A 25,258-nucleotide genomic window follows, 5' to 3' on the forward strand; every position below is an offset into this window, starting at 1 on the left:
GCACCAAAGCTGCTGCTGTCCAGACAACTCTGGAAGTCAGTACATCCAGTTACATCCGTCTGTTAAACCATCGTGTTGGAGTCATCTTATACAGCAGGTGAACAAAACAGAATAAAGAAATGAATGTTATTGTGTTAAAATACTGTACTTTGTCCTGAATTTATCCAGGTGCATTTTTAAACTTTAGACAGAACCACACTAGCTGTTTTCACCTGCTTCCAGTCTTTATGCTTAGCTAGGCTAACATTTCCTGGCTGTAGCTTCATATTTACCACAGATGTGTGTGTTATCATGTTATCTTCTCATAACACTCAGCAGGAAAACATTCATATCAAGTTGTTACCACGCCTGGGAAACATCTGGAGGCTCCAACTTAGAAATACAGAGGTGCCTAAATAACCAAATAAATATGGACTCCTCACATTGGCCAGAGTTTGTCCTTCAAGGTAATTCAATGCAAATTTAAGTGTTATTTAGTCAGTGTGCAGTAGTTTTAACTCTCATGACTCCATCTGCGTTCATGCAATCAGTTGAGTTGTATGGGAGTCATGATCACAGGGGTCTCTGTCCCCAGGGTCAGGGTTTTGACCCAAACGGGAGGGTTAATGTGTTAACAGAATATTGAACTGGGAACATAGATGCACTCTGATGACCTGAATGCTCCAAAGCCATAAACCTTAGAGTCTTCCTCATCAGTATTTCCTTCCACATGTCAGTCAGACAGCACAGACCTACTGAATGCAGCATGATGGGTATTTTCTGCTGGATGAAACCTGAATCACAAGGCATTGTGGGATTATAGGCGAAGCAGAGCTGACTGGCGGCACAGTGAACGGGGAGAGGTTGAAAGTTGAACAATTTTAACTTATGAGGACGAAAGACGGCAAGAAGGCTGAGTCTGTACCGGCGGTGGAGGAGAAGATCATTCTTTCTGGGATCCCTCCCTTATATGTTGGTTTTGAAAATATTTCTAACTAAAAAGTTACTTGGCAGATTGCGAGCATTGACTTCTTGAAGCGCAGGCGGCCATGTTGTTGCGGGTCTACACCGCAGGACCTCGTACCTGCTGATCCCGTCCAGTCCACTTTTAAAATAAACTCAAAACAACTTCAGAGTTTATCCACATTTTTTTTATTTTTCCTAAAGAGGGTCATCCTCTTTAAAACGAACAAAACATTTTATCACTTTTTAAAAAGTGTTTGCAAGTCTAGACAGAACAGAAAGACGACTGATAACAAAACAATAAATACTGAAGCCTCCGAGCAAAGAGAAGATTCCTGTAACTTTCTACTATTGATATCCATGAAGATGGTTGACAACATGTCAGACAGTGTAAACCTGGCTCATGATGCTGTCAGGATGTGTGCTACACCACCCTGAAGGAAGGAGCTGATTAATGTTTTCACCCAGTCCAGTTCATTAGTACATGCCTACTGATGGTGGAACAGGGACAGCCTCTTGTATTTCTCTGGGCTTTGTCATTGAGATACTCTTAATACCCCAAAATGGGTAATTTAAGTAATACAAAACAAAACAAAACACTACTGTCATGGATGAATCAGGAATAAAAAACTAATTCCCTTTGGGACACCTTGATGGGAAGTGAAGGACGTCGGCCAGAGTGATGGAGGCCGAGGCGTTGGCAGGCTGTAATAGATGGAGAAGTCCACATGAGGAGGATGAGGAAGAGGGGGAGGCGGGGGTCATTTCCCCTCGATCTCTCATTCTATATCGTCCTCACTCAAACTCTGTGCACTCACAATGCGCTGCAGGAGGAGCAGAAAACGAACCGTTAGAGCTCTGTGTTTCATTTCAATGAAAAACAACACATGAAAGGAGAGAGTGGAAGTAACCAATCAGTATGAAGATGGATAAGAATATTCTGGACAGGTGTTTGGGCTACCTGGATAAAGTAAGACCAGTCAGGGTGATGGTGAAGCTACCTTGCTGATTCTGTACCAGTTAGAAAAAACTCAATCTTGCAGTGTTTGAAGCTGACTGAGATCCAAATACAGAATAAACAAAGAGGCGTTTACCTGGCTGATGCTGGGCAGTTTGGTGAGCAGCATCTGGAAGACAGGCGGTGGCAGAGTCTGCTGCAGCACCTGCAGCAGCTGCTGAGGCTGACCACACACCGCAATGGCGTTGGTCAGGTGGTCCACACCTTTCTCATAGTCTCCTGTAGAGCAAAGCACAAAGCCATGAAGACACTTACAGACTCCACAGAAACCAATAGAGGGACTTCAATAGAACTTTCACTGCTGCCTGGAATTAGACTGAGAAATGATAAAATCATCTGAATGAAGATGAAAGTGCTGATGTGTGGAGGTGTTACCCTGAGCCAGCAGCTCCTCCCCCAGCTGGATCTCCTCCAGGAAGAACTTCTGCACTGCTTCAGCATCCTTCAGGTCTGGGAGCTACAGGACAAACAACATTCAGCCACCAGGAAGTAGATCTGTTAGCTCTTCTCGCCGGCTTTTACATTTTCTTTGAGGGTCTCTGTGGGTGTTGTCACTGTCACCTTGACAGACCTCACAGGAAGTCATAAGTATAGTACAGTCATGTGCTTTGAAACACAGTCAGGAGCAGAACACACCAGTGTGCTTTATGGTGAAAACTGATGTGTGTTTGTGTTTAGCACCAAGAAGAAGAGAGTGTGCTCACCTTTGCCAGGCCTGCCCTCTCTTTGGCTGCCTTCTGCTTTCTCCTCCCTGCAGCAAAGACACAAAACAAACACCAGATACAGTCAGAGTCCAAAGGATCACTCCTTTACTAAAAGAAAACCCCCACTGATTCACCAACAAACAGCTGCGGCACATGACTCCCTTTAAAACTACAAGCTTACAGTTGCTGCAGTATGAGTGGTGTCTCTCTGTGTATTGCACATATTATATCAACCAGACTATTACTGTTGGTCTCTTCTTGTATAAGAAGCAACACCTTTGACAGTCAAAATAACACATGGATACCTTTTCAAAAAAGCATCAACCCTTCAGAAACTGGAGGCTCTGAACAAAGTAATAGACCACATGAGACTAGTGTCTTAGTTCAGAAGCTTGCTGGTCCTCTGCCCACAGTGATAACAGACTGAACTGTCACTGTTCACTGAGTAACACCATAATCTCCATTTGGCTGAAAGCCCAGCTGGCAGGTCACTGTGTTATTGTACAACAGCTTTATGAATGAATCTGTGTTGCTGGTGTGCTGAGATGCCCTTAAGCAAGGCTAGTATTGTGAAACTAGTATAACTAGTACGAGTATGACTTACGGTGTATGGTAAAAAAAAAAAAAAAAAAAAAAAAAAAAAAAGTTTGTAATTAGTAAGGCCAACCTGGATAAAGAGGATTTTAAAAAATTCAAACTCCTTTGAAAACATGTGTGAGTTTAACACGACCTTGCTAATAGCTACATGGGCATTTTAACAATATTTAGGAGCCTGACGATCTGAAGACAGATCCAGACTATGGTCGACAATGAACCGAATTGACCCGAAAACCTTGTGGACTGTGTAGGTTCCTAAGGATGCACTGCAAAGTATGTTAATTGATCATTAAATGACACTACATTAATATATCAGATCAAAGAACAGAGTTCGGTGTGAAAGCCTAATCTGACGAGCCAAAACGGGTTGTACCGGGACAAGCTAAGACTGTAACAGCATAAACCAACACGTAAGCGGCAGGCTAAACCAAACCGAACCGAATCTAATCGAACAACACCGGACCGGATCCGAGCCCCTAGGATGATGAAGGTGAGGAAGAGGAGGAAGAAGAGGTCAACACTCACGTTCTCGCAGCCTGTTCTTGAAGTTGGGGTCACTCCGTCTTTTCCTGTCGAAATAGATGCAGTAACCGACGAACAGAGCCCCACACACCCCCGCGGCCAGCGCGCTAGTCTTACCGCCCATCATAACTCCCGGAACCCGGTCGGTTTGAGGAGGATTTCGTGTTAATTTTATCGTTTTTTTCCCCTGGCGGTCGGTTTACGCGAGCAGGTTGGCGCAGCGGCTCAAGGCAGGAAGGACCCATAAGGACCCCACCGTTTGACAGCTTGTAGCCGTCTGTTGAATGCCTGACTGAAATTAAAAATACGTTCGCAGTTAAAGAAGCTGTGAATGAGCCAGTGGTGGAGTGCTTGAACAAAAGTCAGTGCTTTTGAAAGGTTTTCTAAATGTTATATCATGTTTCTGTTCCTTTCGGTTATATTTTGTCTAACTGCTGCACAGGATATTTTCTGTGAACAGTTTTTTAGTCATATTAGGTACATTAGTCACGTGCGTGTTAATTTTTTTATTTTTTATTTTTTATTTTTTTAGTAAATATTGAGGAAAAGGTATTTCCATGTGAAATATTTGGTGACATTTTTGTAACAAAATATAAAGCATTTTTTGAACATATATTATTGACTGCCTAATTAATTTCTTATTTTTTTAAGTATACTCATACTCAAGGACTATTACTCATACAAATCCTTGAACCCTCGGCACATATAACTTAAAACCAGTCAGGAAATGTTTGTTTGTAATTTGCTTGAACTGAGCCTTGAGATGAATGATATACATTTCTAAAATAAATATATTCATGCATCTCAGTATTCATTCTTTCAGTACAACTGGAATGTGTGTGTTTTCAGTTCTTTGCTGCAGCAGCTGTTCAGCCATCTCTGCAGATTCAAATCAAAGTGTTAAATATGTTACTGCCTGACTGACACTGACTCACACACCAAAGCCAGCATCATGCCCCGTGGCATTATGGGTAGAGCAGGCTAACAACACCAGCAGTGACTTCTGTCTGTCAGCAGGGGTAGCTGTTGGACCATCACAGCATCCACAACACACACACACACACATACATACACACACTCTCTCTCTGAGAATACACTTGTTCTGTCACAGTCCAACACACACACACACACACACACACACACACACACACACACACACACACACACACACACACACTCCAGCAGTGTGTGTGCATGTGTGTGTATGTGTGTATCCTGTCCGGCTGAGATATCTTGATATTTGGAGGCCTGATTTAAGCAGACAGTCAGCAGCTCGCACCGCAACATGAATGAACAACACAAAACACTGGAATGTGTGTGTGCGTGTGTGCGTGTGTGCGTGTGTGTGTGTGTATGTAGCAACATAGCTACACACACATACTTGCCTGGATGGTTTTATCCACCATCATGGGGGAACAGGACAGACTGACGCAACAAGCCAGAAAACCCTGTTTCCCGTCAGTGTGACCAGATCATACTTGATCTAGAATAATGTGGCTGTGACTCCGCTCCACTTCAGGTTTGTTGTTAAATCCATTTGTTTAACCCAAAATGATGCTTCTATCTGTAACACTTTGCAAGAAATTTGAAAGACGTGATATGCCAGAGGTTTGAATATTTATGATGTGCTGTTCCCAGAAGGTCTCAGTACGCTTCAAATGAGGCACTTGTTGGATTTCTGAAGAGCACATGAAACCCCGACACCTGTCCAGTGGAGAAGGTGCGCTTTGAATGTCTCTTATACTCAGAACAGCTTCTGTCGCTTTTCATATGAACAACCGAGTGCAACCCTATGGATGCCTGCAGAACGAGGCAGTCAGAGAGCGTGCTTCATTATCCCTTGTTTGAATGACCTCGAGTATGCCTGCTTTGACGAAGCTGCAGAGGCTGAGACAGAAGTTGAAATCCTGCCTACTTTCACACCTCCACACACCTGACCAATCGCTGCATTTGACTGTTTTAGAAAGTTATGAAACCTGTTGTATTGCAGTACCCTCCTTATGGAATCTTAGATGATCCAACGAGTATTTCCTGTGAAGCATACTGAGGCCTTTAATCTTGGCTGCCTGCAGTTTTCATTCGAATCACTGAAAGACTGGTCAATGAAACTTTCATTCCAAATCACATCCATTTGGAATATAACTAATGTATTTCTTATTTTGGATCTGCATGTTTGAATGTTTTCGGCCTATACAAACATCGTTGGCTATATTGTGTGTTTTTCAGGGTATCTCTCAGCCTGTTCTGGTTTGTGTGTGTGTGTGTGTGTGTGTTTGCTTTGGCAGCGTCCTACTCTCCACAGATGGCAGCTCACTGTGTGAAGCCTCCACTGAGGACCGTTAGCATGGCTGAAGCTGCTGAGACAAAGAGGTCCAGAGCTGCATGATCCCACAGATTGAAGCGTGGTCAGTGAGAAAACTAATACTAACAGACCAAAAGTCAACTCAATAAAGCTGTGTGTTCATCGCCAGGCCCGCAGACTCTCACACACTGACAGATGAACTCATGGTTACCTCTACAAATGATTGTGCTTCTGCAGATTTTGTCATAAAACTACTTTTTTTTTTTTTTTTTTTTTTTTTTTGGAAAAAACACTTTTTGTTCTCAATGTGACCAAGAGGTAAAAAGATGACTTTGGTTATATGGTTAGTTTAACTTTAAGTGATTAAAACAGCACCAAAATCATCCATCAGGCTCCATTGCTCCAAGCTAACAGTAGCCCGGAGGTTCCAGCGGGCACGGCTGTGTCCTGTTCCTGCTGCGATGTGGTTTTGTTTCATCCACCACGCGGCTTCAAACCCCACTGGGAGCATTTCAGATGTACAGTGTTTTGCATGTCTGATTTTGTTGACTTGCTCAAATTTAGCTGATTTGGTCATTTTAGCTTTATATTTATATCTATTTAAGGCCTCATAATAAAATGGTCTCCTTTTTTTTGTCTGTTTTAACTGTCTTTATTGTTGATACATGATCGAGAGTCTGCACAAGGTGTTTTATTTTGAAAATTGACTGATTCTCTCTGCTGGTCCTGTGTTTGATTTCCTGCCTGGTTCAATCTGCTCTGTGCAGACTATCATGGCGTCCGTAAAAATGGACTAGTTGCATATTCTAGGTGGGACAGAGTGGAGAGCCCCTTCTGGGACGCCTATGAAACATGGCGTGCCTCGTGGAATTGTCTAGAGTGGCAGCAATCTGCTCCACCGGCTGCAACTGGTAGAATTTAGGGGTAAGCGTACACTATAGTACCATCTCCATATTGTCCTCTTCAGTGAAAGAAGGTTGTATGCTAAGAGTTCAGCATTATCTACAATATGGGTCTGTGCAAGCACTTTAGCATGTACAAGTATAAATACTCTGACAACATGTTCCACAAACTACCCCTTTTCATATATACTAGTGTTTTAATACACGTATATCTGTTAGCTGCACAAATAGCATGATATTTCAAACAATCTGAGAGAAGGAGATCTGAGAGATCTTTAGTCAATGATCTATCAGGGACACAAAGACGATTTCTATGTTAGCATTTGGAAAGAATGTCCATAGCATTAAACTGAAAAGGCCCCTTTGCACTGTGGGAAACGTAGGCTCCTCACAAAACAACTTGGGTCATGTGATTGGGCAGTCAGGAGGATGATGATGTCTGGGTCAGGGAGAGGTGGGATTTCCTTCCTGAGGGGTGAGTGAGCAGCCAGGCAGAAGAAGAAAACATGAAATATGGGTGGGCTTACTCACACACTGCAGAGTGTGGGACCCTCGCTTCACCATCACACACACACACACACACACACACACACACACACACACAGACACACACACACACACACACACACACACACACTCCCGAGCTGTGGGAGACTCTGGAGGATTAGTGAGGAGTTGGCGGAGAGTCGGTGGAGTTTCCCACACACACACACACACACACACACACACACACACACACATACACACATATATATATATACACACACACACATACTTCCCTCAGCTTTAGTTTCCAGGAGAAGGGGGTGTTGGGTGTTGGGGGTCTTGGTATGGGGTTGAGAAGCAGAGAAGGATCAGGGGGTCTGAGGGGGATTTATAAGAGGAGTGTTGTTAACAGGAAGTTATGGAGCTCCTCCAAACAAGCTGTTGTTTGGATTTCCAACCATGTTTGTGTGATCCTCCATCCTCTTGTGTGCGTGTGTGTGTGTGTGTTTAAACAGAACCATGTGGAGCTGCAGAGCTCTACATGTTATCTCATGTTCTTCTGTTCAGGTAAAAAACTAGATGAAGACGTTTTCTTGTGTCTCAGTAACAACCTGACGGAGATCGTCACACTCGTGTCCAGTTCACACTTGTCTGCAAACAATCAAATAGAAAAACAGTAAAATAAAACCTAGAGAGGATGGAGTGACAGAAAGAACCAGGAGACTGAACACTGTAAAAAGCCACAGACATATGGACATGGAGTAAAATCAAACAAAAATAAAACAGTAAACTCTGCAGAAGCTGTAAAAGTTGACTGCACACATACGCTGAAAATCATACATTTATCATTCATATTTAAAATGGTAAACATAACAAACGTGTAAGAACAAATTCTGAATCGTTCCAGTCAGCCTCCTCTGATCTATTTTTAGTGAGTTCATGTTTGTAATGATGGAGTTCAGCCTTCATCCACATCACTGACTCTGTGATGTGACGGCAAATTATTCCTGCCAGCCAGCCAGTGTGTGTGTGCGTGTGTGTGTGTGTGTGTGTGTGTGTGTGTGTGTGTGTGTGTGTGTGTGTGTGTGTGTGTTTGAACCACACACTGCTACTAAGGAATGCAGAGTTTGACCTTGTAACCCACCCAGGTTTTCTCTGAGAAAAGGCTTTGTGTGTGTGTGTGTGTGTGTGTGTGTGTGTGTGTGTGTGTGTGTGTGTGTGTGTGTGTTCTTGCGTACCCATCCAACAGGGGACCTCTGCTCTGTTACACATTGATTGATCTATTTGATTTTAAAATAAATTCTAGTGCATTTTTTTAATTCTAGACAGGAGCGGATCTTCAGGTGTGTGTTCATACTCAGCAGGGTTACAAGAAAGGGTTACAAGAGGGCAGGGGAATAAAAAGTATAAAATGAAAGAGGAATGAAAGAAAAACAATCAAAGACAGAAAAAAACAGATCAGCAGCACAATCATTATAATGTAATCTGTTATTTTTATTTTTGCTTTCAAAATGAATGAAATGGATTGGTCAGTGCAGAATGATAGTCCACTGTTGGTAATGTAGGAGTGTGTATGCGTGTGTGTGTGTGTGTGTGTGTGTGTGTGTGTGTGTGTGTGTGTGTGTGTCTGTGTGTGTGTGTGTGTGTGTGTGTGTGTGTGTGGAGGATCCTGGGAACATACAGTGATCTAGGCTGAACCTGAGTGTTGCATGGCAGGATAGATTTACCCTGCAGGTTGACCTTTGACCTTTACCAACAACTTTAAAAAAGATTCATTCTGTGCAGCTCGTATTCTGTCACTATCTGACTCTGTTTCTCAGTTTTACCCACAATCCTCTGGGATAAGACAGACCTTTCTCTCCCACATGGCTGAGCTGACCTTTCGGGCTAATAAGAACCTGCAAGCGTAGCGTGCTAACATCTCTGTGACCTCTGACCTCTGACCTCCATGCAGCACATGGCAGTGATTACAGGAGCTGGGGGAAGAAGAGTTGGAGGGTCAGTCAATGTTTTTGTGTGTTTGTCTTTTTCTTTCTGATAAAACCAGTAGACTTCCCACCTGCATCATCAAATTCTCCTACTTCAGTTGCGTTGGGAGGCTGCAGCTGGTGTGACTGACGGATCTGAATTCAGCTCTTGATGCCTCTGTCAACATGTCAGAGGAGGCAGTTTTTTGCAGATGCAACACAGGAAAAAATTTCAGAATCGAGAATCAGAAAATCCACCTTCCAACTACTCCAAAGTTCATGTGACTGTGGGGAGGACAGAGAACAGGACTGTTTCTCAAAATGTTTCACTGTGAACATGTTCAGCCGTGTTACTTGGTGCTGGAGATGGCAGTGTTGGTCTGCTGGTTGAAACATCAACAACAAGTTGAGAGATTTTTCATGAAAGTTTGTGCAGATGGTCCCCAGAGGATGAATCCAATCAATGTTTGTCCACCGATCTTCTCGTATTCAAGTAGCACCACCGGCGGATTAAGGCCTCCCCTTGTCTGACACAGTTCTTCAGTTCATCATACATTCTGCATGTTGACATTCCAAACATTTTATAGTAAACATTAGCATTTCAACATGCTAACCACAATATCTTCACATTAGCATGCTAACATGCTAAAATGGCAATTGTTACGTGTTAAACTTCAGTATGTTAACTGTTAACATGTCCATGTTTTTACTGACCCCAGTGATACCCAAAAAATCTAATCAGTGCATGTACGAAATGCAATTTTATATTGGAATTGTAGTGCTGGCATATTTCAGGTGTGTTAATTTGCTAATTTATAGCACAGATTAGAATTAAGATCAAAGCCCAGCTTAGACCGTTTAATTGAGCTGAGCCTGACAAGATGAGTGTGAGATGTCCTGAAATGGCCACCTTACAATAAACCGCATGTTTCAGCCTTTGCTCTGGCTCAAAGCTCAAACCTGCAAATCACAGACAACACCAGACAACGACAACTTTCGCATGATGATGTGATTCATGAGGTGTGCGGTGTCATGTGTGTAAAGACACACTCACGCTGCGCCCACGCTCACGTTGGGTCACCGCCTGAAGCGGCCGAGGGATTCAGCTCACATGCAACACGAGATGATTCTCCCCACTGAGGGTTTCATTTTAATAATGCAAACCAGATGCAATCGCCTAATCAGACATGCAGACTGACGCGCAGGCTTTCTGCAGGGACTCTGCTGCCTAGGTCTGGATTTCTATGTTTTTTTTTCTAGAGGGGGGAGCTGGAAGGAGGTTCGGTCAGTAGAAAGTGGCCAAACTATAAAAGAACAAGATGATGTAATTGTGTGAGAGCGTCTGTCAATTTTTATATAATGATCCAGATACAGTCAAGATCATGACACAATGACTCCATTTACAAGCCACTGTAATTATCATTTTCCCTCTTGGAGGTAAAACTGCTCATGAATTTTGCATTTTTCTGAGGGGAATATCAAAAAAGCAAACAACCATGCTTAGTTCACACCTGCTCAAGTCCCATGAAACCAGTTTAACACTGATTTGACCTCCACACTGAAAACATTTTGAAGAACCTTTGTATCAAATAACTGGTCTCTATCTTGTCATTCTGTATCTAGTGTCTCTTCTGGGAGAAAACAGCAGAAGACATTTCTGATACCTAAAGAGAATAAGTAAAGAGAAAACATCTTTCCCTGTGTGTTCAGGGCTACGCTACCATTCAGCAGCTACGACTCTGATGAGGTCTGAGTGCAATAATAGACTTAAGGGAAATGAGGCTTCAATAATCATAGTCACACACACACACACACACACACACACACACACACACACACACACACACACACACACACCTTCACCAGATGGACCATCTTAGTTTTTTTTTTTGTTTCTGACATGTGAAAACATCACCTGAGGCTTCTGGAAAATTATGATGGACATTATTCACTATTTTATGGCATTTTACGACTAAACAATTTGTTAATTAATAGTTGCAGCCGTAGTGTAGAGAGATGTGTCATGCACTAGAGAGAGTCGTTATATAAGGTCTCAGTGCTGCTTCATATGTGAGCCCTCATCTTCCTAACTCCTGTAATCAGGTGCTGAGGCTTGAAGTGCTATATAAATCAAACTATTATTATAATTAATCTTTCTTAACTTTAGAATGATTTCAAAGGCTGGTTCAGGAAGCCTGGATGCTTTGTCTTTATTTTTTTAGGAAGCACAATTACACATATTCAGAGCTGGACGCTGCCCAGTTGTTGTTGGAGCATTTGAGACATAGAGTTTTGCTCAAGGATGACAGTTTTCATTGGGAATATTTTCTATCAAAGTTTAAAGTACAGCTCACAGTGAGGATTCCACAGAGAAAGCATTAAACAGCAGAAATATAAGGCTGATTGGGAAAAATCTCTCTGTCCTTTGTGTTGCTCTTTTCCTCTTCTCATCATCAAGGAGCTGGAGCTGATTGGTTCACACGGGATCACGGTCAGCAGCGAGCCACAACGTTAATCTTCCTCCTGCATGCAACGTTTCCAGGCAGGCTGCTGGCCAAACACCACAGCTCAGTGAACCCCAGAGTCAGTATCATCATCATTATCATCATCCTCCTCTGGAAGCTGGACGCATTCTTCCATTTTTAAAGAGAGATTAAAGTCACATTTGTGTCTTTTTCATTTGCTGGAAACCAGCAGAGGTTAAGAGGACAGGACGTCAACAGATTGTTCTGGGTCTGAAGTTGGGATGTCTGGATTTTGTCCGGTGCTCATTGTGTGTTTCTGACAGCAGCAGATCCCACAATTCAGTGACTGTAAGTTTTGTGCAGTTAAAGGACAAAAACATGTAAAACAACGTTGTGCTCTTCCGGTTAAAGCAGAGCTCTGGGAACAGTTAATGCAAGCAAACTGGACTGGTTTTGTTCGAACCTCTCTGTTGTGGTCAGAGTGAACATTGGCTTGTAGTTTTGGCTGTCTGGCTGAACTCTGGTGTGCAGTGGTGGAGGAAGTATTCAGATCCTCTACTTCAGTTTAAGTACTAATACCACACTCTAAAAACACTCCGTTACAAGTTGAGGTCCTGCATGCAAAATGTTGCACGTCGCCTCACCCTCTCCTACGGTGGCCACTAAAGGTGACTAAGAAAGGTGAAAAGTCGCTCCCAAGAGTCAGTGTTTGATTTGTCCATTCTGGGCTACTGTAGAAACATGGCAGTGCAACATGGTGGATCCTCCTGGAAGACGATCCGCTCCCTCCGTAGATATAAAGAGCTCATTCTAAGGTAACAAAAGCATGAACTAAGAATATTATATTCTGTTTATGTTGATGTTTCCCTTTAAATCATATACACTGGACCCTTAAGTAAAAGTATGCATACTCAAGAAAATGTACTTCAAGTATTCAGAGTATTCAGATGTCTCCTGACCAATGACAACACTCAGTGACTGAATGAACTATGAATAGAACCCAGAGGAGCGTAAACTCCTTCACATCTTTGTTTACCAGTCGGCTGTCGAGGGATTCCTGTCTTTAAAGGTCAAAGTTCTCAGCAAGGGAAGGCTCTTCGTTAGAGTACAGAGCCTCTGTGTTCCCCCTCCTCACACTCCTCCTACCGTCATCTTAAAACACAGCTGAAGTGGGTCAGGTAATCCCAGGCGATGGAAACACCCCTTGCACCACCTGAGTGATAAACCCTGAGGCACTGCATCACCCCTCTGCTGGTTTCCAGTGAAATGAGGACATTTGGCTGTGATGCTGCCGCCAGAGAGACGCAGCAGGCATGAAACGAACGCACCCACATGGCTCGATCGGCACGCTGCAGTCTCTTATCTGCCGGAGCTGGAAGCGTTTCATTCAGCCGATCAGGGAGGAAATGTGGCCAGGAAACGCTGAAAGCACAAGGCGACTCTGACTCTGAGTCCGCTTCCTTTTCCTTCAAAGGTGTACTGTTTGGGTTTGCTGTCCCACATGACCTTTTAACAAGTCGCAAAGCAGCTTTTCTTGTTTTGAATGACTTACTTCATCTGACCGACGAAGGCAGAGCTCAGAGTATTCTTCAAATCCTCTGCATGTCGTAATCTGCCTGTTGCCAGAGTCACACACCTCTCGTGACACTGTGACACAGTGACCTCTGACCATCTAAGATCTACCAGACGGTACCTGCAGCCTCACAAATCAGCTTTACTCCTCAGTCTGCCAACAGTGACTCTGTAATAAGCCCTCGGATCGTCAGACCCGATCAGCTCTCGCGTCAGTCAGGGAACCAGACTGAGCCGAGACTCGACCGCTGAGCTCAGTTTGGCCTCTGAAGCTGCAACCAGTGCGTGTTGGTGCCTGATTTCAAAACATTCTTATTTTAGTCTTGTTTTTTCCACAACAACAAAATACATTTTTTGTCTAGCTTTTGTCAGGGAAGTTTTAGTCTGCAGTCATCGTGCATTTTGTACCATGCTAACAGCCAGCAGCAGGGATGGCAATGACAAAAACAGCTATAGGATGGACTTTCATGGCGTTTGCTGCACACATTCATGGCTCCCAGAGGATGAATCATACTGGTTTTGGTGATCCTGTGACTTTTCCTCTAGTGCCTCCATGAGGATGATGTTTTTGTTTTTTATTGAATATCTCAACAACAGTGGTCGGTGATCCTCTGACTTTTCATCTAGCGCCATCATCAGGTCAACATTTGAATGAGACCATTACTTTGGTTTATGAACAAATAGCTGCAAATATAATGATTCAGCCTCAGCTGAACTGAAATGTCAGCATGCTAACACCTGAAGTGGTGAACATGATAAACATAATACCTGCTTAGCATCAGCATGTTAGCATTGTCATAGTGAGCATGTTAGCATTTAGCTTGAAGACTAAACTTGAGATTCTAGACTAAACTAGATCTACTGTTTAAATGGTGCTGGCCTGAATGTTGTTGCAGTTAATCACAGATGTTTTGTTGCTCTTTTCAGTGGCATTGCAGAAGAATTCAGTCTGTTTATCTTACAGGTTATGTTAGCTAACTTTATTAGCAGAGACATAACATACAGTCATTCAATGCAAGACGTTGCTTCTTGGTGTAACAGTTAAATAAATCAGCTTCTAAAGAAGAAATATTTTTGGGCAGCAGAGCATGCTGGTACGATCCGGAGGTTACACTGTGATTCTGATGCAGGACGTTAAACTTTGCGTAAAGTTCATTTGTCCATCTTTCACATTGTTCTATATTTCATATGAAAACCTTCTTTCTTCGTCTTGACAGGACTTGAAGGAGATCAGATCTTACTGATGAGGTAGAGCGAACATGTGAAGTGATACCTTGTGAACGGAAGAGTGTCCGTCTTTTCTTCCCATTATGCTGATGTAGGTTTTTTATGTTGTTGAAGGGAACAGACGCCAGCCTCCAGAGGATGAGGAGCCCGGGACATGAGCCAACAGCGATGGCTAACAGAGAAGCAGCCATTTGTTTCTCATTTTAGCCTCACGGAGAAGCTTCAATGACCGCGACTCTCTTTTCTCCGGTTACACAGCTCCGTCCTGTTTTTGTTACGAGCCAGAAAGATGAATGCTTTGAGCTCTCACACACAAAAAACTCAAAACCCAGGAGTTAACTGTTCCTTAAGAGAGGGGAGAGGCAGGGGGAGGGGGTACTGAGATTTGGATGATTTGGGAGGTCTGTCAGTTTGACTGAAAGCTTACGGTTTGCAGCTGAAAGCCTTCCAGCCCATCTTAGATGTGCCAAGTGTAATTCTTGGACTCGGTTCGGTCTGCAGAGATTTATTAAAGAAAAAAGGGAAAAAAGAAGAATCTGATTTCTGCATCGACTGTTAGCTCTGGTTTCTGGCAGGAAGGACGTGGGATTTTTCCTTCATCGCTGGGACGTTCTCCAATACTGGCAAAGGCTAAAACTCATCTAAATGTGAATGTGTGCTGATCCCAGGCCAGGCTAATGAGGACAACACTTCAGAGCTGCTAGACTGCAGGTTAGTCAGGACTACCGTACTCAGTTTCACTTTCACTGGGGACGTTTTATCATGCAGGCGTGAAATTAACCATCATTCTGAAGACTGACCTTCCTACAGCAGAAAAATAAGATGTCAGAGAGAAAATATCCTGCTGTGCTGAGAGACGGTGTGAGAGAGTGTGAGTAAGAGCTGTCAAGAGACAGGTCAATCAGAGTATAAGAATATCACAGTCATATTTGGAACATGCATCAACTTTCCAAATGCATAAATGAAATGAGCTGAAACTGTGCTTGACAATCAAACTCATCTTTTTGGGAGTTTTGCCTATTTAGTTTGAGTTATGGTTGTGCATTAAAGTGTTACAGCATATCTACAGAGCAAACACATGTAGTAGTAAAAGCTACGTCATGGGCTACTACACCAAAGCTGACACGCACCTCCTCACAAACTGAACCACACCTCCGGTCTGCGGCAGCCACAGAGGTTCCATGTGGAGACCTGAAAAACTGTGGTTCAGGCTGCTTGTGTTGTCTCCTCATCAGCTTCTGATGGCATTGTTGAGAGTGAACACAGACACACACAGTTTGAGGCAAATAATACAAGCATGATACGATCTGATGACATTCGATACCTTCGTCTAATGATGCAGAAGATCTCAACTAAAGTCAACATCTACGCACGCTGCAGGTATCTACAGCAATGCTCTAGCTAACCCTGTGTTTTAAGCTTTATCTGCTTTTGTCCGAAGAGGAAATAGTCCTCATCCTTGAGGCCTTTTCTCTTGGACAAGTGAAACCTGAAATACTTTAAAGCAGTAATCTCACCAACAGTATGTATAGCCTGTATATTTTCAGGTTTTGTGTTTATCAGGCACACTCTGCCTGTCAGATGTGAAGAGGTCAGAGAGATTTTCTCTGAACGTTAGTCTCAGACTTTCTTTGTCTTTCTGACCTTCTCTCTCTGAGTCGCTGAGTCTTGGCTGCTTGACAGACCTGATGTAGTACTCGGTCTGTTTCTGCAGTAAAGTCGTGGAGACATCAGGAGATGCTTTCGACTCGTTTTCACTCAGGATTTTATTTCCTCTGTGGCCACAAAACACGTTACTCGAGCCATCAGAAACTCCTGTAGGTTAAACTGAACACTTTTAACACACTTTTAAAGGCTGATCAATTCTAACAGACTGACCATAAATGGACATAAACGGACGTGGTCGTCTTTTATTTTATTTTATTTTATTTTTTTTATTTTATGTTTCAGCTTCAACTGAATAAAACTCTTTTGTTCCTCAGTTTTTCAAACTGTTAAAAAGCACTGGATGTTCCGTGGACTGATGCAGCCACTTATCTGTGATGTGTGATGTAATATATGTTGTCATATTTGTTTGTTGCAATGCAACAGTCTGTTAATATAACAGGCTTTCTCTGCTGTGTTGGTGTTGGTCTAGACAAGTCTAGACTGGATGAGAAATATAATAATATATATATATATATAAATAGTCCTCAAATATAAAATGACTCCCGCTTGTAAGATGTGGAGTAAATGTAAGATCCTTAAAATAAATATAAACTCATATTTGGACCAATAGGACCAAGCAGTGGACCAGAATTTGTGCCTCCTCGTCGTCCACAAGACGGAATCCTCCCGAAGCAAAACTGACGCACTTTCACCTACGACACTTATTTGACCAGCAGTATCACCAGTGGTAGAATGTGAGTACATTAGTACTGTACTTAAGTACAATTCTGACATACTTGTACAGTACTTGAGTATTTTCATTTTGCTTTACTTTACACTTCTATGTCATATAAACATTCTTCATATGTTTATATGACATGATGCAGTACAATATTACAAATCTACTTAGTACTATTTCTTCAACAAATGATTATTACTGACGGATTTACTGTCATAACAATCTCCTGATGCAGACCGACATTTTTATACATTTTAAAAGGCCTATTAAATCATTATTAAAGGAATAATTTATACATTTTGTGAAATATACTCATTCTGCCAAGAGTCAGATGAGAAGACTGGTACTGCTCTCAATTTAAATATGAAGCTACCTTCAGTAGCCGTTAGCTTAGCTTAGCATAAAGACTGGAAACAGGCGGAAACACGCACCAGCACCTCTAACCCTGTTTCTAATGTGCTTTCCATCAACACTTATGCATATGATTTAAACCTGCTGAGAGTCAGTGGGATTAGAAACCAGAGCAGAGAGTGCTTCTCTATGACTCTGTCCATTTAAAAGAGGGAGAGAGAGAGACAGAGAGACTAATAAACCCAAGGTTGAAGGTTACAAAATGTAGACGTATTTATTCAGTGCCTTTTTATTGGGCATCAACCTCAAGTTTCCGCGTGTATGATTGAAAAAATAGACACGAAGTATAAATACATGGTTCAGGTCGCTGTTACACTTGTGTGACACAGCCGAGACGCGAGCCTGCACAGAGCAGCTGTAGACAGCTGCAGAGATTAAAATGAGGGAGTATCTGTTGCGTGAGTGAAAAATGCGTCTGATAAAGCTTGTGGTCTAGACACGGCGTTCAGCTCAATTATTCACAAAAAACCCAGAGACGCTGCAATGACAAGCTCAGTGCCTTGAACCTCAGAGATGGTTAGAGCACCCTGTCTTGAGTCGGATTTGAACCGAAGACCTGGAACATGGCAGTAAAAGGAATTAACCACCGGATGTGCAGACATATATTTCTGTCTTTTTGTCTCAATTGTCCTTTTTCTGTCTTCAGTTTCACCCAGCGGCTGCAGTTTAAGAATGAATTCAGTTGTGTGTGTGTCTGTGTGTGTTAAGAGCTCAGCTTTCGAAGAACACTTCAGTCCACATCCTCTGCTCATTATAAAACACTGAAAACACTTATTCATCAGGGTTGAGCTGAACGGTAGAGGAAGAACTGCCAACTGCGCCGCACATCTGACTTCAATCCACAGCGCCCCAGTGTCTTATCGAAGAAGCCAGCACTGGGTTCAAAGTGGTGTCTTCCAACAAAAAAAACACCATCCGCTGCTCTCCCAGAGCAACACGAGGTTCAAATGTAAACCACAGGCCTCTCTGCTGGAGGAGGACAGAGTCATGTGTCCTCCCTCCCTCCCTCCTTCCTTGTCCTCGGCTATTTTTAACCAGCGCTCTCTGATCCATTATGTATTCTCCAGGTGCAGCACCCTCTTTTATTCTCATCTACCCACCAACAGAGAGACACAGAATGAAATTATGGCTCTTCACTGGCAGTGATTGCATTAAAGGCTCCCCTGGTCAACTCTGGAGGACACTGCAGAGAAGAGGAGGAGGAGAAGGAGGAGGAGGAAGTAAGTGAGGGATATCAATATGAGCAAAGAGACAAGAAAAAGGGACATGACAGTAAAATGACAGAGAAAAAGCTTGACTAGAAAAGAAGTAGTTCATACAACGTGTTGTCATGTTGGAACCATCAAACCTGTTTAAAGTTGTTTCAAACAGAGAGAGGGATGTGACGTGACGCTGTTACAGAAATCACAATGAATAATGAAAAGAGAAAGCTTCAGAGAGAAGTTCAGAAAATGGTTGGACAACCTAAGTTAGATCCCAGTAGACATCTCTTGTCTTCTGAACCAGTCATTTGCCTACACACATCTTCCTGCTTGGTGTATGGATGATCCAACACACTGTAGTCATCAGCTATGTTTGTTAATTGATTTGATAACATGTCAATATGTTAATTCCTTCTCAGGACTAAATTTAATGTTCACAGTCCTTTGTGCACTCAGGGTGTGTTTGGTGTGTTAGCGATTAGCTTGCCTTGCTCCATTAACAAATTGTTCAATTTGATGGAGCTGAGCTTACGGTAAAAATCTGCTTCTTCTAAACAGACACTAACTCATTCTTTGGCATTAATCGTAGCTCCATGTAAAGTGAATGAACATGATGTTTCCCAGATGATGCTCATCTGCTCTAATGATGCAGTTTACACATTTGCATAACTGCTGATTTATTGAACTGGAGTTCTGCTGAGTGAAACATGATGCAAAATTTAGCAGAAGACCTCATTTATTTATTGTGTTTCCGGGTAATAAGCAGTAAAACAACGCAGGCGGTGACCTTTCCTATTATTCATCACATGACACGGTGACAGAGGGGTCATTCACAGGTGATAATTTGATTACTAGTATAAATAATGGATGAGATTGTCATAAAGGCCATAAAGTATTGATAAATCTGGGAGGTGAAGTGAAAAATGCCCCCTCCTTCATTACCATCACTGAGGTGCTCCTGAACAGGGCCCCTGCAGAAAGGAAAGGAAATTAAAAGAGACAAAACAACACAGCTGCACATTTCCTCAACATCACATAACAAATCTCAGCATTTAAGAGCAGGTTTATGATCTAAATTTGACTAAAATACATTTTGTAAGAAGTCCTCATTGTCATTGCTTTCCATTTTGCTGATCTGGTGTCACCATCAGCAGGACAAAGACAAAGACAAAGACATCTGCATTGTGAGTTTAATTTCAAATACCATCTCAATGAGCCTTAATGAAACTGTTATGTAACACAGAGGACCACCTCATCTGTCTGACAGAAGATACCCACCTCCAGCTGCAGCTCTCCACCAATCACAGTGCAGGTGTCTTTTCCATGACGACGGGTTACCGAGCAGGATCTCCTCACCTGCTGCCTCCAGACATGGAAAAACCCAGCAGAGCTGCTGAGATACACACACGCACACACACACACACACACACACACACACACACACACACACACACACACACACACACACGATGATGTCCTCAACATGAATGATGTTTACAACCTGTTTACCTGCTGCACACACACAGAAAAACGCACAAATAAGCTCAGGTTCGTTCAGAGCTGAAACCACTGACACAGCACAATTGTTGAAATTTGTAGTTTTAATGATAATGTTAATGATTATAAAAATTCTCTATATATGTACATAGAGAGAGAGTTGATCCTGCCTTTGTATCAAGATAGCGAGAGGAAAAGATGTAAGTGACATTGAAAGAGGGTTCATTGTTGGGGCGCCGCTGGCAGGAGCATCAGTCACAGACTGTTCAACTCGTGTTCGTCTTTCAACAGGAACAGTAACTACAGTGACATCTGTATTATATCAGTGAGAAACGCATCAGTGAAGAACTGTTGTCAACAGCACACATTAGATGGCTGTGATGCTTGTGCATGAGTGTGATATGCAAGAAAAAAGAGCAACTCTTCTTCGGGTGACTTTGTTATGGTGACATGGTTTGGGTCCACCTGTCTCCTTAGAGGGAACTATAAATCACTACAAGGCTGCTCTGAGTGATCACCTTCATCCTGTCGTGATGGGGGTGGTCTCCATCATAGGGCACAAGGGCTTGGTGAGTGGTTTGATGAAATGAAAATGATGTGGATCACTTCACAGGCACCAAATATCAACCCAGCTGAACACCTGTGGGAGATTCTGGACCTCGGTTTAACACGGTTTAACGGTTTAAATCTGAATGTGATTCATTTGGTCCAGAAATGAAAAATGTTTTTGTTGTATGCTCCCACTGAGCAACTTCCATTGAAGGCAATGGGCCGCCATCTTGAAATGTCTGTGACGCATACACGAACATTCATGTCACACTATATACCTGATGTACAGCTGATGACGGAGGTAATGCTAAAGAAAAATGATTGAATGTTCTTGTGTTACATAATGACTTGATTATTTACCCATCAACATGACTGTGCCGTGAACCACAGACCCCCTGAGAACAAGCTCTTATTGTACTCTCACTTGCCTTCACCCCCCGACCCCACCACCTCCATCCAGTAACACTGGGTCTGATTGTTCAGTTGACGTGTTGGCGTCTGTCTATGAGACAAACAGCACACCTGAGAGGCATTATTCACTGTTGTTTACATAAACATGTCTGTGCAGCGTTCGTGATTGATAACTGAATCTTGGCTGTGGGGATTTTTTGGTGCTGGTGGTGCAAAGCACATGGTGTTTGGCTGAGTGGCTGCTGGGGTCAGCAGGGACACGACATGAAGCAGCCTGTGAACTCCTCTGACCTCATCTGAGAGCAGGAGGTGAAGCTCACATGTCAAAGTCACAGTGAAATATATGAGTTTGTTACAGGCTCCAGTGAAGCTCCATGAGCTGCAAACAAACTCGACTGATCTGACTCGAGATGCCCCGACTCAGGGCCAATCTGGGCATATTTCAGCTAAAACTCATCCTTTCTTTTCTGAACTTGACTGTGTTTCTCTCTGTTGTGACGTCAAGGATGGGAGAATATTCACTGAACTCTGATCATAACGAAGCTGTTATCACTCCTCAGCGACAGCTTCTCTAACTGTCTCTTTCACCAGTTAAAATGACAAACGTCTCCAGCGGCAGGTCATATCAGCAGGTACGAATTAACATTAATACCGTCAGTAACTTGATGGTGGGCCACATTTAAACTTGACTGCTGTCGAGTTTATATCCTGTCTGCAAGCTTGTGTCTGAACTCTGCCAAAGACTGTTTGTGATGCAAAAGAAGCATTACTCTGTGACACCAGTGCAAGTGTTTCTGTAGTCCCAACAACTCCTACACAGTGTGATGTCTTCCCTCTAGCTCATCACATCATGTCAGGTTCATACTTCTTTACAGGTTCTGGTAGTGATTAGTCTATATCATATCAATAAGTAAAGCTTATCAACTTCAGTACTTTGTGAAAAATAAGGTGGGCTGAATATAGAAGCCTGCAGCTTTTATTTCAGTGTGTCAGGAATATATTCTATGAACATTTAGGTAAATAAAATAATTTAGGTAGATAAGTGTTGTATCAGCAGATATTGGGACCAAAAATGTTCAGGGCGTCCCTCCTTCATAACAGGTATAAATATATTGATAAATGTATATAAAAGAAAACATGTAGGATTACACTCCATCTGCAAGTTCACTGAAAAACATTTGCAGGCAAATCAGAGTGGGCCAGAAATGGAGCCTTGTGGTGCACCTCTCATAGAAACAAGCACAGGTAAATACATCATTAAACTCCCAGACTTTTTTGAGAGACCATCCAGTCATAAGAAAGTATCCAGTGAGTATCACATGTCCGTGGGAGCCAGGAGCAGCTGCAGTTTGTCATTGCCATTGCTGCTTCTGTTGCACAGCAACCCGCTGAGTTTGACGAATCAGAGAACCAGTCAGCTGACTGACTGAGTGGGCAGATAAACAGTTGAGCAGATAAATAAGTGTTTATCTTGTTCAACACTAATGACCTTGCTGTTGAGATATGCAAATGACTGATGTCACTAAATCAAAATGAATGCTGTGACAAAAAAAAAGTCAGCTTTGAAACACTTGACAGACTGGATCCACTTGATTATTGATGGTTTTGTTTCTTATGTTCAGCAGATGACAGATGATGATGAGTGTGGGAAACCAGTTTATTTTCATGTTCATCGAGCCCCGCCTCTGTTACAGGTGCAGTTCCTTTTGAAAACTTTGAAGCAGTTTGTTCTTGATTTCAAATAAAGAAGCACGTTATCGTGGTTTCTTCCTTCTTCCTCCATATATGGACTTTCTTACTCTTTATACTACATCACCTGACAGATTAGATCATTATTATTGTGCATTATATTTGAATAAATAATAAGAAAGTGTTTTGTTGTGAGTGGAGGATCAGACAGAGCTAACAGATCCTGCAGACAAACACTGAGAGGCCAAACTGTTGTTTGTGGGCATGAATCAGCGCTGAGTCGTCCTCTGTCTGCACATCACTGCTCCAGATCAAATAACCTGCACACAGCTGAATGCAGACTGTGACCCTGAGGGACCACAAAGTCAAAGACAGACACACTGAGAAAACTTTGTTAACTTTCATGCAGCTAATCAAATTGCAGATGATTTATGGATGCAAACTGTATGTAACCAACACTAAAATGTCACCAGCATTTACAAGAAACTGCAGACTGCATGACAACCACCAATATGAATGATCACCTGTTTCCAATGAAAAAAGGAACAGATTGGCACCGATATATTGTATATTGACACTTTGCATTGGTAAAATGATGAAATAACAACTCTGTTTGGTTGTCATACATTTTGGCAGCCACAGAGCAGGTTCAGCACCTGACACTGAAAGCAAAGAGGGCAAATATGACAAAAAATAAATGGAAATGCAAGGTCAGCTGTTCTAGTTAACATTCATGCATTTTTGCAGCTAAGATCAATATATATATATATATATATATATATATATATATATATATATATATATATATATATATATATATATTATCTGTATGAATGTGAAAACAAAGAATACAGATAATATATATATATATATATATTATCTGTATGAATGTGAAAACAAAGAATACATTGATTACAAAGCTCAAACAGATGTAGAACCACAACATATGAAAGAGGTTATCCATGAGTCCTTTACAGCACCAACACAAAAGATCATTTTATGGCGACAATCTTGGGCACAGTTCTGTTATGCTATCCTGAAAACACGAGGTTTGCGCGGCTGATGAACGTATGCATGTCATGAATCACTCATCGCTGCAGTGAATACGTACATTAAACGTGGGTGGTTCTGAGAATGTCTGGGATTTATAAACGCTGCTACAATCAAATAATTCAAACAGTGAAATGTTCCAGAGGCCACAGTTAATGCGTATGTACATTACTGATGAACACACTGCGGCAACGTATCAAAGACCAACAGCCATTTTTCACCGACTGTAAACAAACACGACCACGAACAAACGGGTCCCAGATGTCTGCAGGGAGGCAGTCATCAACACCAACTGTCTGTGTGTCACGAAACATGGAGAATGAAAGCATTATAACTTTTACACTTCATCATCTGGGCATTTCTGAGTTATAATACTGTAGACTGACATGTTCTCTTAATTTCACCCTCATTATTTTAAAGGGACAGCTCAATAAAAACATTAAGTTTACTCACTGTACTTTCCCACTGGTGCCTAACCTTGCCGATAGCTTGTGTTTCGTAGCTGAGGTTTACACTGCTCATTGAAAATGAACTGAATTTTGATTGTGATACATCCTAAACGTATGCTGATAAAACAGCAACATGGTATTGAAGGAGAAATGTCCCGGTTGTTCAGAACAATCTAAGAGAATGAGCTGCTCATTATCTTGGCAACATGGCCCACAGGAGTGTTTTCTGATCTGGTGTCCTGATCAGCAGCACATTGTTGTTTATCAGCGCCTTCAAAACCTGTTTAAAAAAATGATGATAATGACCAGTTCTTCTGATCTGCTTCACCGATGGTTAATACTGGGGAACAGTTGTGGTTTGCCTAAAACAAAGCTATGCATCAACACACTCACAATGACAATCCACCAAACACAAGCACAGCTGAGGCCAATGAGAACAGCATGAAGGGGTATTTATTTTACCAATGGGTAAGACAGAAAGGTCAAAGGTCAGATGATCACATCTGTGTATACATTCGTGGCAATCTCTGAAATTATGACATTAAAACCAGTGTGGATTAAAGTGGTGGACGACCAACTGACTTCATCTTCTTTAGGGCCATCGCGCTGGCAGAAAGATGGTCGTAAACAAAGCAGTGCTGACAGTTTGAAGGAATCAAGATGCAAAAAGTAAAATTCACTTTCAGATGTTTGAAATGTGCTTGAGTTGGGTCCCGGTATGTGTGTTAAAAACGTCCAAAAATGTGAGCTAAAACATTAAAAAAACACAACTGATGTTGAAGATAAATGACAGAGAGAAGCCAATATGACGTACCTTTAAATTAGCAAACAAAAAATAGTCAGAAAAGCTTTAACTTACCATCCAAGCAGCAGAAATAACCAAAAAATGAAACAAAAGGACTGCAGCCCC

The 25,258-nt window shown here is 42.2% G+C and overlaps 1 protein-coding gene across 1 annotated transcript; it reads right to left on the reverse strand.

The window, feature by feature from the left end:
• Window positions 1-1,115: 1,115 nt before the first annotated feature.
• Window positions 1,116-4,015, reverse strand: tomm20b (translocase of outer mitochondrial membrane 20b). The gene is made up of 5 exons (XM_076729236.1): window positions 3,787-4,015; window positions 2,665-2,711; window positions 2,336-2,417; window positions 2,037-2,179; window positions 1,116-1,766 (listed from the first exon to the last, which is right to left on the reverse strand). Exons 1-5 carry the CDS (start codon window positions 3,908-3,910, stop codon window positions 1,722-1,724), a joined length of 441 nt encoding a protein of 146 aa, XP_076585351.1. The 5' UTR covers window positions 3,911-4,015; the 3' UTR covers window positions 1,116-1,721.
• Between the last annotated feature and the right edge of the window lie 21,243 nt (window positions 4,016-25,258).

This window comes from Chaetodon auriga, chromosome 4 (assembly GCF_051107435.1).
Source record: "Chaetodon auriga isolate fChaAug3 chromosome 4, fChaAug3.hap1, whole genome shotgun sequence".
Lineage (NCBI taxonomy): Eukaryota > Metazoa > Chordata > Actinopteri > Chaetodontiformes > Chaetodontidae > Chaetodon > Chaetodon auriga.

Bases quoted from the DNA above. Each gene is read 5' to 3' on its own strand.
- tomm20b (XM_076729236.1), bottom strand. From the start codon at position 3,910: ATGATGGGCGGTAAGACTAGCGCGCTGGCCGCGGGGGTGTGTGGGGCT. The intron at 2,418-2,664 runs GTGAGCACACTC...TTTGTCCTGTAG, and splicing joins AGAGGGCAGGCCTGGCAAAG to CTCCCAGACCTGAAGGATGC. The intron at 2,180-2,335 runs GTAACACCTCCA...TTTGCTCTACAG, and splicing joins GGAGGAGCTGCTGGCTCAGG to GAGACTATGAGAAAGGTGTG.